Here is a 12,910-nt window from a genome sequence, read left to right as displayed (position 1 = left end):
TGGAGAGCATGGGAGAGCATGGGACTCACGTCTGAGCATACCCATCCCACTCGGGGTGACAAATGCAAAAACAACAGTTGATGGACAGAATGCCAAACAATATCAGAGATCTGGGCCTAGATCCATAGTTTTTTTGCACTCCACACCACCCCAGTTCAGACATGGCCATATGTAAATCAGCCTTGACCCTGTGCCTCATGGGAACAGTCCAGCCCGAACTGCCAAGCCATGTCTTCCCGGTGATGGATTAAACCCAGATCTGTTGACTGGGTGTGAGTGTTTGATTGGTTCAGATGCTCCGTCCATCACCCCCCCCTTTTGTACCGTTAAATTATAGATAGGCATAGGCTGTCGGTTACTCTGAATATCCATGTTTTGAAGGACTTTCTAAAAAGGATTTCAAACTTAAGTTGCCTTAAGTCGGATGGCAGTTGGTTCCAGGCCTTAGGGCCTAGTACACTGATGGTTTTGCCTCCTCTTGTTTTATATTTATATTTTGGCTGTCTCAGGAGGTTAGCACCCGAGGACCTCAATGTTCTGTTCGGGGCATAATGAATGAATCTTTTTGCCAAATGTTTGGGACCAATATTGTTCATGCCTCTGAAAGTAACTAATAAAAGTTTAAAAAGAATCCTTTTGTGGAGCAGGAGCCAGTGTAGGCTTTTCAGGGCAGCTGTTGTTGATGTTCTTTGAGGCAGTTTTAAAACTAGGTGTGCTGCTGCATGCTGTACTGCCTGGAATTTTTTCAGTGTTTGCTTTTTTATGCCTGCGAGGATGCTGTTACAATAATCTAGTCGGGAAAGTCTTTCTTGTGGCCACCGGAAGTAAATCAAAATTCTTTTTTTAATGATTTAATAATGCTGAAGCAGGTACCTGCTGTGATCCATGCATGGTGATCAAATGAGAGTGCAGAATCAAAATGCACTCCCAGGTTCCTTGCTGTGTTAACTGTTTGTGGTGGAGGTGCAGCCCCTTCCGGCCACCAATCGATAGGATTAAATATTGTGTCTTTCCCGATAGGCACGATTTCTGTTTTCTCTGAATTGCATTTTAAATGGTTTATCCTCATCGATTTGAACACTTAAGAGAGGCATTCTTTAAAAGTAAGTTCAGCCTCCGTTGAGTCATTTCCCATTGAGACAATAAATTGGATATCGTCGGCGTAAGACGTTACTTGAATTCCAAATGATTCGATCAGTTCAATGAGTGGGGTCATATAGACATTAAAGAGCAATGGACTCAGGGACGATCCCTGGGGAACTCCGGTTGTGATATTGCGTTCCCTTGAGGAGAAAGGACCCAAAATGACTGTTTGGGCCCGGTCCTCAAGAAAGGATTTTAGCCAGGCCAGGACAGTGTCCCTGATACCACAGCTCTCCAGTCTGGTAATCAGAATGCTGTGCGATATGGTGTCTAACGCCGCAGAGAGGTCTAATAATATCAGGACCGCCTTCCTTCCTGAGTCAGCTAAGTTTTTCAAGGTTTCTGTCAGTTCGACCAAAGCTGACTCTGTGGAGTGTCTTGGGCGAAATCCTGATTGCTGAGGGTGCAGGATATGGTTAGTTTCGATATATTTTGTAAGTTCCATATGGACAATTTTTTTTGTTATTTTGCCTAAAATGGGAAGCAGTGAAATGGGGCGTACATTAGACATTTCTTGGTCTTCCATGTGTTGTTTCTTTTTCAGGGGCTTAACCTGCACCAGCTTCCACTCCCTTGGGACTGTTCCTGATGTTAAGGATGCGTTAACAATTTCATTTATTATTGGGTTGACAATGTCGATGATTTTATGTAAGATCGTTGGCGGACAGGCATCTAGGGGAGAGCCTGATTTACTAGATGTTATGACTTGGTGGGTAGTTACTAAGGAGGCCGGTACAAAAGACTTTACGACCAAGGTAGGTACAATCCTCTCCTGTATTACAGGTATGTTCATCTGGATGTCTTGGCCAAAGTTTTCTTGAATCTTGAGTATTTTATTTTCAAAATAATCTGCTATTTGGTCACAGAGATCCTGTGTGGGGCAAATTTCCTTCTGGAGACCTTTAGGGTTGGAAAACGAGTTTATGATGTTGAAAATTATTTTTTGATTTTGCTTGGATTCATTTATTTTATTGGTGTAATATTCTTTTTTAGCTTGCTTTATCTGGGAATGGTATATCTTTCTATCATTTTTTAAATAGATTTTTTCTAGTACATCGTAGTTCCTTCTCCATTTCCTATCGCTTTGTTTGCAGCGTAGATGAGCCTGAGCTAATTCTGGGGTAAACCAGGGGGTTCTATGTTTTATGACCTTTGAATTTTTGGCTGGGGGTTCTTGGTTTGTGATGTAATTAATTATTACTTCCATCCAGGTATGAAATGTCCGAGAGTCGTTGGTTACATTGCCTGAAAGGATTGGTATTGCTGCTTGTGCCCGCGGTATTAAATTAGGATTTTTTGCTATTTTGGCCCAATTGGGTCTGCATTTTTCTTCAATTGGAATTTTTCCTGAGTGGGTTGTTTTGGGAGTTTTAAGGGAAAAAGGAATTAAATAGTGGTCTGTCCATATTTGGGGTATAGAGAGCATCGATCTTAGTTCTATGAGATTGGAGCAGACCCCATCCAGAATGTGTCCGGCTATGTGGATCGGACTGGCTATTAGCTGGTTTAGGTTAAAGATTTTTAAGGTTTGTAGGAAATTCACCACGCTTGGGTCTGTGAGGTCATCTAAATGGAGATTGAAGTCTCCTAGGAGCGTGAAGTAAGAATACCTGAGTGTGAAATTCCCTAAAGAGTCCCCTAGTGAGTCAAGAAAATGTGTGCATTTCCCTGGGGGTCGATATATTAGGTCTCCTGAGAATGAGAAGGTGTCTGTTAGTTTGACGCAGAAACCCATGCTTTCAGCATCTTTTAGTGTGTCCATATTAAAGGTGGTACAGCAAAATGTTTCTCGAATAATAATAGCAATACCCCCTCCTCTCCCACTCTGTCTATCTCTTCTATGGAGTGAAAAGTTAGGTGGGACCGCTATTGAAAGGTCTGGGTTACACCACTCTTTTAGCCAGGTCTCAGTTATGAAGAGTATATTGAGTTGATGATCGAGCATCAAGTCTCTTATGTCTTGGGAGTGCCTGGGGAGCGACCGGGCGTTGAGTAGCCCTCCCTTAAAAGTGGTGGAGGTAGAGGTGGTTTCCTCATGTGTGTCAGTTGGAGACGGCAGGGTCCATCTGCAGATCTTACAGGGGATTTGTCCTGTTGCTTTGGCCAAGGAGAGGTTGTCGCAACAGGCCTTTTCTATGTTTAACTTTTTTAAGCTTTCTGCATAATAGGTGATCCGTGGGGTCATTGGGGCATGGATTCCTGCGCCTGTCGTGATCTTGGCGCGGACGGGCGCAGACGGGCTTGCCTTTGGCCCGCCTTCAGCACGCCCGATTACACATAGATTTTTAAGGAATTTGACGAGTCTCCGCCCCCCTCTTCTCACTGCAAGCAGCTAACCCTGATTCCTCCTCCTCTGCCCTCCACTCAATCGGCACTTGCCGCGGTGGACTGGGGCTCAGGGGGACACACAGGCTAAGAAGCAGTCAGCAGTGTGAGTACAAGTGGGTACGGCAATTTTTTTAAATGAAAGCAACTTGTGAGACAGTGCATTAAAATTACAAGTATTCTAAGAAGCAGTCAGCAGTGTGAGTTTTATGACGTTATTTATTGCAGTGCATATGTCACTCTGTCCTTGTCCTTTAGGCAATATTATGATATAGACATTATAAGTTTTATGTCTGTGACTAATGACGTTGTTTATTGTTCATTAACAGCAAGAAATAATTGTATATTTTTGTTCAATTGAATTGATATGAACGAAAAAAAATTATTTATATAAAAAATCTCTTTAAAAATATTTTGTACACTTAAGAAACGAAATGTATATTTTTTGAATAATGAGTCTTTTCAAGAGTTGTGCTGTGTACCTGCCTTGAGTATGAGCCTATTAGAGGCCGCTTACAAAGCAAAATAGGTCAGACAAGACTTTTTCTTTTTTATGGAATATGTTTGTGCATTAAATGAATACTATCAGTTGTTCCTAGCCCGAATTACTTGTGAATAATAATAAATTGTAGTTGCCTTTGAGTGACTAATTACCGAGAACTACCATGCCTAAGAAGATGATAAACCTCCTTGAAATCATCGATAATCTTGGTGAATTTTATATATGATTAAGAAAAGTTATTTATATTGTTTCATTGCACTGCTAATATGAAGTAGGTACTGGATCTTAGTTGATGTACATACTATACTGATACCTTTTGCCCTGATTTACTTTATTTTTGTGGTTCTAAGATCTTTTTTGTATTTGTTTTAGGCTAGCCTTTGATTTTCATGTTATAGATATGCATTCTAAAGCAATGTAATTATACTTACATTTTATCTACTGTCAGGCCTGTGTTGGTTATCTATTAGTGCTGTGTTGTTGTATACTGCTTTATTTTATTCCTAATAAAATAAAAGTTATTAAACAAATAAAACACATTACATAAGAAATATCACATAATACAAGAAAGTTTTTACTCCTGGTCCACAATCTAAAAAGAGCTGCTCTAGAGTACACTTGGAGTAACATGGAGGGCATGTTCCCACTCAAACGGTAAGTTTCTATGTCAGATAGTTAAGGAGGACCCAGATGCTTCACTTTATGTGAAAGACATGGCGTTTTTTATATAGATATCTCTGTTTTTAACCAATAACCTTGCATTGTGAGAGGAATTGGAGTGATATCATGACGTTATATACTACTTGAGGAAGGCTAAGTGATTCTTAGGTTTGGCTTTTATAATAGCATGTCTGTAGCCTTGCCTGTAAAAGAACTAAAGGCTGTCCCACTGCTGTGATATCTTACTTAGGGAGATAAAAGGTGATCCCTTTGAGATGCCTCCATTATGATTGTCTATGTCTATCTCAGTTGTTGATGTGTTCATGAACACTATCTTCTGTCAAGAATATATTCTAATGAACTGGTGCATTCAGTGATAGAAGGTTTACACTGAAGGATAACTGACGCGTCTATTCAGTACTTTACATACCTTTTTCAAGGAGAGGTAAGATCAACGAGTACTTAATTTTTACAGTATTAAACTTTCTCTATTATTGATTGTATGCTGTTCATGATCTGTGCTAGGGTAGAGATTTGTTCAGGAGAGCAAACCCTAATGAATAGCTGAGTGTCAACTGCTTAAAGATTGCAAAAACCTCGTAGTAAAACATTATTCAGGTTGTAGACAGTCCTTCCAGTGGTAGGATCATTGCTTTCTCCAGTTTCCTTAAATGGCACTGAAACCACTCAAAGAGCTCCCAATAAAAGCAATATCAGCCCATCTACTTTAAACAAAATAGTTTGCAAAATAAGTAGGCCAAAATCTGTATTTTCAGAACCCAGTGTATTCTCCACAAATGGCATAAACATGAACAATTTACATATATAGGAGAGGAGGAGCTTCGCGCGCAACCGAGATGGCCGCGTGAGGACAGGGCTCCCGAGACCTTCGCCATCTCCCGCATCTATCCTGAACATTATCCTGATTATGACAACGGGTTATTGAAGAGGCAACCCAGCTGATATAATAGTTGCTTTCAGAAATCGATTTGGACTCCGGGAACCGTAACTGCGGCACTTCGAACTTTCGTGGCGTGCTCCATGACACTGCCTGGGGCTCGAGTCAATGTGGTGCCCAGGTAGTAATTGAACAACAACGGCCTACGGGGCCCTGCTCACAACCCCTGAGTTAACTTTCGGTTTCGTTTTTGGCTCCTCGGCCTTCTCCTGCCTCGAGACTGCTCTGACAACCCGGGATGCAATCTGAACCCGCAACTCCACTGTTTGATTGCCATCGAGTGTCTCTGGTCGTGTGACATCGGGTTGGAACTTGTTTCTGGTGATCCCGGTGGGTGAATCGAGAGGAGTCATTTTTACTAGGTCTCGAGGGCCCCTCCGGGGCGCAACACTCAATATGGTGGGCAAACCCGAAAGCGAGAAACGGAAGACCAAGACCGTTCACCAGGGGGAGTGGCTATTCAATCGAATATCATGGATCGTTACACTCATCCCAAGGGGTCCCCCGGTGTTACGAGTAGGTCCCTGGGAGATGCGGGAGACGACTCAATGGCGGTGGACGACTTGACCCTGCATGATGTCATGGACGCCATTGCTAGTATGAAGACCTCTATCGGCCAACAATATGAGGCTCTGGCCCTAAAGCTTGACACTGTGGCAATCGATGTCAACTTGATCCGGCCGGATTTATCAAAGACTAACGAAAAAGTTAAATCCTTAGATTTGAAGACCTCCAGCCTTACGACTGATGTGTCCGATTTACAGACAGAGGTTCGCAAACTGCGATCCTCTAATGATCTCTTTTCTCGCCGGCAGGAGGATTTTGAAGGTCGGGCCAGACGCAACAACGTACGTATTATTGGGGTCCCTGAAAAACCGGAAGACCCAGCCGTAGATCTCCTTGTCGAGGACCTCATCCTAAAACATCTTGCCCCCAAAGGCCTGAGCAACTTCTTTGCGGTGGAACGCGCACACAGAGTGCTGGGCAGGAAGCCAAAGCTGGGCGCCCCTCCGCGTCCCATCATCGCCAGAATTTTTAACTTTAGAGACGCTATCCTGCAGGCGTCGCGGGTGGGCGGCCCTACGAAGTTCGAAAATACTACGGTGAGCTTCTACCCATATTTCACCCAGTTCGTTCAGAAACAAAGGATAGGGTTTCAGGGGGTGAAGCGACGATTGAGAGACATGGATATGAAGTATGCGATGCTCTTTCCATCTCGGCTGCGTGTAGAATACAAAGATCGGATGTTTTTCTTTGACCGCCCTGAGAATGTGAGTGACTGGCTCGATACGTTGCCCATGCAGCGGGATCGCTCTGAACATTCTGAAGGAGCTGTAGGCGGCCCGTTGGAACAGGAGTGAGCAGTGGTTTCGGATTTCTGGACATTGTACACAACTGGCAGCTGTGGTTGAATGACTTTTACAATTGCACTATTTGTGGTGGAATACCCAGAGGTGGCGGGGGGGGGGTTGAGACTCTTTCCTCCTCCGGGTTTCTTTTTGTAGACTAGTTTAATGTTAGGGCGACAGGCACACTGCAAGTTGGGGTGGCTTTTGAGTCTAACGCAGGGGTGCAGGGTGGGGGGGTATGTTTTGGGTAGTTGTTGGGGGGTGGGGGGGTTTGTGTGTGTTTCATTTTGTTTCAAGGCAGCGCATTGTTTAACTTCTAGACCTGGCTGTTGTGCTCGCTGTGGGGCGGATTCTGCATTTATTTCCTGGGATGGGGGGTAGGGGGTTGAAGTTACTGTGCTGGAATGTTTACTGGTTGGGGGACAGGATAAAACGTGGTGTTGTGCTGCAGCTACTGAGGCGCCTCTCCCCTGATGTAGTGTTAATGCAAGAGACACATCTGATCGGAAATACATGCCATGCCATGAATAGGTGAGGCTATCGTCTCCTGGCACATTCTGGATTTACTACTGGTTCTAGGGGGGTGGGTATCCTAGTCAGAGGTTCCCTCCCCCTGGAGGTCGACAATATAATCCTTGACGACAGGGGGTGCTACGCTGCTCTCACTGGTAGATGTGAGGGGAAGACTGTCTCTCTGCTTTCCGTTTATTTTCCTCCTGGCCTGCAGACTGCAACCTTCGCTGATTTGGGGAGAGTAATTCTGGGGCTTCCGGAAGGCATGCTGGTGATGGGTGGAGATGTCAATTCTGTCGTTTTCGGTGGGGAGGACCGTTACCCCCCCAGAGAACTCATGAGATCTCAGTCTTGGTTGGGTGGTTTCTTGGAAACGCTGGGACTGGTAGATTGTTGGAGGCTGCTGCATCCGGGACAGTCGCAATACACCTTTCACTCTGGTGCTCACGGCAGTCTCTCTAGACTTGATTATGTCCTAATGCCGGCAGTGCAGGCCTCTTCAATCAGGGAAGTCAGACATCTGGCTTGGGGTACCTCAGATCACTCCCCATTGTGGCTTATGATGGATACGAAGATGGGAGCCGAGGGTCATGTGGCCCGATTAATCCTTGGCATCTCCGTGACCCCAAAACCCGGGTGGAAGTGATCAGGTCTCTGGATCATTATTTTGCCGAGAATGTGGGGTCTGTGTCCTCTTCGGTTTCGCTGTGGGAGGCTTTCAAGACAGTTATCCATGGCCAGGCGCTTTCGTTGATTGCTGGCGCCAAGAAAAATAAAAACGAGGCGGTAGTCCGCCTTGAGACCGAAATAGCTGAGTTGGAAAGGGATTTGGAATTGGGTATCACTCACGACAAGATTCATCTCCTCAGTCTCAAACAACTTGACTATAGGGCGTTGGTAACAGATGCTGCTAAAGTCATGAGTAGAGAGCAGCAGGGACGTTTATATGATGTGGGAGATAAGGCGGGGAAATTGATTGCTTGGTTGGATAGAAAGGAGAGGGCGAGTCGTGTGGTCCCTGTGGTTGAGAGAGTGGATGGAGTGAGAGTGACTGATCCTGCCAAAATTGTGGAGTGTTTTGCGGAATACTTCCAAAAAGTGTATTCCCCAGTATCGGACAGACCAGAGGAAGACTCACATCTGCTGTTACGAGACATTGCATTGCCTTGCCTGTCGGATTTAGATAGGGAACTGATGGACGCAGCACTTTCCATTGATGAGGTGGCAACTGCTATTCGCTCTGTACGCTCGGGAAAAGCTATGGGCCCTAATGGTCTCCCCATCAAGCTCTACAAGCTGCGTCCTGACAAAATGGTGCCGTATCTGCGTTCTATGTTCCTGGAGTCGCGAGACGTTGGCTCCCTCCCTCGTGATCAGCGACTTGCAACCATTGTGGTGATTCACAAGGAGGGGAAGCCGCGGGATCACTGCGCATCTTATAGGCCTATTTCGCTTCTAAATGCGGAGCCCAAGATCCTTGCGAAATTGCTGGCAAACCGTTTGATAAAGGTGATTAGCGACCTGATCCATCCGGATCAGTCAGGTTTTATTCCACACCGTAATACAGCATTGCACTTGCGGCGCTTGCATGGCGTTCTTGCGAGAGCAGCGTCACTGCGTGAACCGGCCATCTTGGCTTCCTTAGATGCTACGATGGCCTTTGATACGTTGGAATGGCCGTATCTCTGGGCTGCTCTTGCAAAGTTCGGTTTTGGTCCTGGTTTCATCGGCTGGGTGAAACTTTTGTACGAGGAACCATTGGCTCAGATTGTGGTGAATGGTCGGGTTTCTAAGTCTTTTCTTTTTGGAAGGGGCACGCGGCAGGGATGTCCGCTGTCCCCGCTTCTTTTTGCCCCCGCCTTGGAACCCCTGGCTGCTTGGCTGCGGTGGGAGCCATCGATGAGGGGTATTCGGTGGACCCCGGATTTTGAGGACCGAGTGTCACTCTATGCGGATGATATCTTGTTGTATCTCACGTCGCCTCGAAAGTCGCTGATCGTATTGTTTGATGTGTTGAACTCGTTCGGGAGATACTCCGGTCTTGTGATTAACTGGTCCAAGTCCTGTATCTATGTACTCTCGGGTGACTCTCCTTCTTTGCCGCGCGGTTGCCCCATACAAGTGGTTGAAATATCTGGGGGTCTTTATCACCTTGGACCCGGTGGTCCGCTATGATCGTAATCTGCTTCCCCCGCTCCAACGATTAAAATCCGATGTTGTGGCCTGGCGCAGACTGCCATTGTCCCCCCTCGGGCGTGCAGCTCTTTTCAAAATGATGTCTTTGCCGTGGTTTTTATACGCGCTGCAGAACACACTTGATGTCATTCCGGCGAGCTACTTTCGGGAGGTGGAGAGTTTGCAGAGACAATTGATATGGGGCGGACGTTCGCGTATCGCCCTCGCCAAGCTAACGCTTCCCTGGTATGATGGTGGTATTGCACTTCCGGATATGAGGCGATACTATTGGGCTTCTCAATTGGGCGCGATTAATCATGGAATGTACGGTCCTGCGTCAAATCCTGTGTTTGAAATGGATAAATGGCTGTTGCCGGGTGGCGATTATAACAGGGCGCTTTACACCGCATCTGCTGTGAAGAAACTTTCGGGACCCACTAAGATAGCGGTGCGGGTGTGGCAATGTGCTAATGCGGCAATGGGATGGAGGGATCGACTGACTCGAGCGACTCCACTCTATGCATCTGAAAGATTGGGCAGCCTGTGGAAGACAAAAGGTTTCGAGAAGTGGGATATGATTGGTATCTGCAGGGTGAGTGATATCTGGGCCAAAGACAGGATTAAGACTTTTGAGGAGTTGAAAGTAGAGTATGAGTTGAGTGACAAGGAATTCTTCCGTTATGCGCAGATTCGCCACGCGCTGAGTTCAGTTTTTCCTGCAGGTATTGTTATCCCGGAATCATCCCCACTTGAAGATCGAGTGCTTGATGGATACGTTCCCGACAGCACTATTTCCTTGATCTGTAAGAAATTGATTAATGATTGAGTTGATTTGTTGGTCCAACTTAGAGAGGTTTGGACTAGGGATGGTCTGGAGTTAGATGACGAGGACTGGCAGTCGGTGATATCCTCACCGAAGGAGGTCGCGATTCCGGCTCGTCTCTGACTTGTACAGCTTAAGATCCTGCACCGGATCTATGTGACCGGTCCTCGCCTGATTCGTATGGGATATTCTGTGGATGGGTTGTGTAGACATGGATGAGGTTTAACCGGTACTTTTCTCCACATAATTTGGTTCTGGAGTCGAGTGCTTGATGTGATGGAGGAGGTCACGGGCATCGCATTGTTGCCTGAAGCAAGGCGTTGCTTACTGAATGTTTGGGAGCCGACTGATTATGATGTGGCGCAGACTCAGTGGGGGACCCTCGGGAATATGGTTACCAAGAGAGCTATCGCGCAGTTGTGGGGCTCCCAGAGACCGCCCACGGTCTTGGCATGGAAGGAGAGTATGGACTGGTGTATGTTTAGAGAGAAGACGGTATATGTGGTGCGCGGAAGACCTAAAAAGTGGGGTAAAATCTGGGGCCAATGGAACTCCTACCGGGGTGATATATGTATGCCTCCCCTTGCGGATGCTCCGGATGTTCCATCTTCCCCCTGACCTGACATTCCTAACGATGTTTTAGCGTTAATGTTTCATGATTCTGAATTTCCCCCCTGCTACCCCTCCCCCTCCTGCAATGATGATTTGTATCAGATTGTAATGCACTTCCTTCCTCGCTGAGCGCTTCTCCATCTGTACTGACTTTTATTGCCTTGGTCGTTTATGTTTATTTGATAATAAAAAGAAATATGAAAAAAAATTACATATATAGATCTGTCAACCAGCTAAGGGGTTAATGAGATCATCAGAGGTGACACCATGCTCATCATGACATCGCAGGTTAGCACATTAAGGGCTTCCTGCCTCCACATTCTTGACATGCTCTGCAAGATATTCAAATGGCTAGCCCTGAACACCACTTCGACCGCTATACAAGGCATCATCACAAGCAGACTAGACTGCGGCAAAACACGCTATGCTGGGATCTCCAACCATCTCCTGCACTGACTTAGGACCATCTAGAATGCTGCAACAAGACTCATGCTTAACCTACCAAGGCACACCCACATCTCACCACATCACAGAGAGCTCCACCTGCTCCCCATTCAGAAATGCAGCCAATTCAAACGCCTCATGATCTCCTACAAGACGCAACACAACATCAGAATTACATACCTGTGTACTGTGGCCAGCGTGTAGTCTCCATTTTAGAATCAAGTCCTTAAGCTTACCCATCTCTTTCTGCTAGTGACTTTTGCCACACTATTCTTCCAACGCGTGAATGTGGTGTATGCGCATTTCTGATAGGCACTGACGCCCCGTAGTCTGCAAAGTTAGTTCCAGGGTCGTAAATGTAGAACACGTTGTCATTATTTTCCTTTCACTCTGTGCTCATTACGAGACACGTTTTCATAGCTAGATGAAACCAAATGAGCTGTTCTGTGCGTCTGTCACAGTTTGAGAAGAGCAGTGCTTTTTATATAAATACTTTCCATGCTTACGTAAAATATACACCATTTCAAGGCTAATGCATTATATGGAATAAAATAGCCCACAATTCACATAAAGAGAACATTACAAGTCACCCATAATTCCAGAAATTAATGAGGATACTTAACCTGCAGTCTAATGCCTCTCTATAAGGTCATGGAGGTTCTAGGTGAAATGCAATTTCTGACCAAGTCAGTCAGGAGGTTCCCATTGCCAAATAGCTGCTAGATTCTATGTCCCAGGTTTTATCTTTTGGTAGTATAGCGACTGGCAGTATTTGGAGTGCTCAAAGTGAGTAATGACTGGGCCTAACAAGTCATTCAGGATAATAGACTGGAGCTTTCAAACTATACCTGCTGGTGTGCAGTTCAGAGACTCTAGACTTCCATTTTCCGTTGCCATCAGTTTCCTGTTCTTCCACGTGGCCAACTCAAGCATGCGTCCTCCAAAAGATGTTTCATGTCCTGCATCAAAAACAAATAAATGCACATTAAAAAAAATCCTTGCACTCCAAATCAGAAGCATGTACTGGAAAAAATGTACACAATGTGTCTTACAGTAGAAATAAAATTACTATTTTCACAAACTGGAGTTTGTGCCTGAAACAGGATTTTGAGTTTTGCTCTATGTCAGAAAGAGGCAGAACATGCTATAATCTAGTGCACTATCTTGACTACCACATATTGTGTCTCATTCTGACCCAAGGAAATCAGAACAGGTGGCTAATACTGCACTCAGGAAAATACTGCTCTCAACAGTATCTGTATTTATTGGATAAGGATTTGTTTAGGGTACTGGCAACATAATTGCTGCTGTACTGACTTCTATTCATATTTCTCTCAAGACCATCTTCTTAATAAACATTTATATTTTTCATCCATAAAAAATATTCACAGGGTTACTGCATGAAA

General features: G+C 45.2%; 1 protein-coding gene across 1 annotated transcript in view; it reads right to left on the bottom strand.

Annotated features, from left to right (window-relative positions):
• The window catches only part of LOC144781303 (sodium/potassium/calcium exchanger 4-like), a 492,418-nt gene extending 479,959 nt beyond the window's left edge, over positions 1-12,459 (bottom strand). Inside the window, exon 1 of the mRNA XM_078660074.1 lies at positions 12,353-12,459. Coding sequence (XP_078516200.1) covers positions 12,353-12,437 — 85 coding nt within the window. The 5' untranslated portion in view covers positions 12,438-12,459. The remainder of the gene's footprint in view (positions 1-12,352) is intronic.
• Between the last annotated feature and the right edge of the window lie 451 nt (positions 12,460-12,910).

Source organism: Lissotriton helveticus, chromosome 9, assembly GCF_964261635.1.
Source record: "Lissotriton helveticus chromosome 9, aLisHel1.1, whole genome shotgun sequence".
NCBI lineage: Eukaryota > Metazoa > Chordata > Amphibia > Caudata > Salamandridae > Lissotriton > Lissotriton helveticus.
This window is presented reverse-complemented; position numbering and strand designations above follow the sequence as displayed.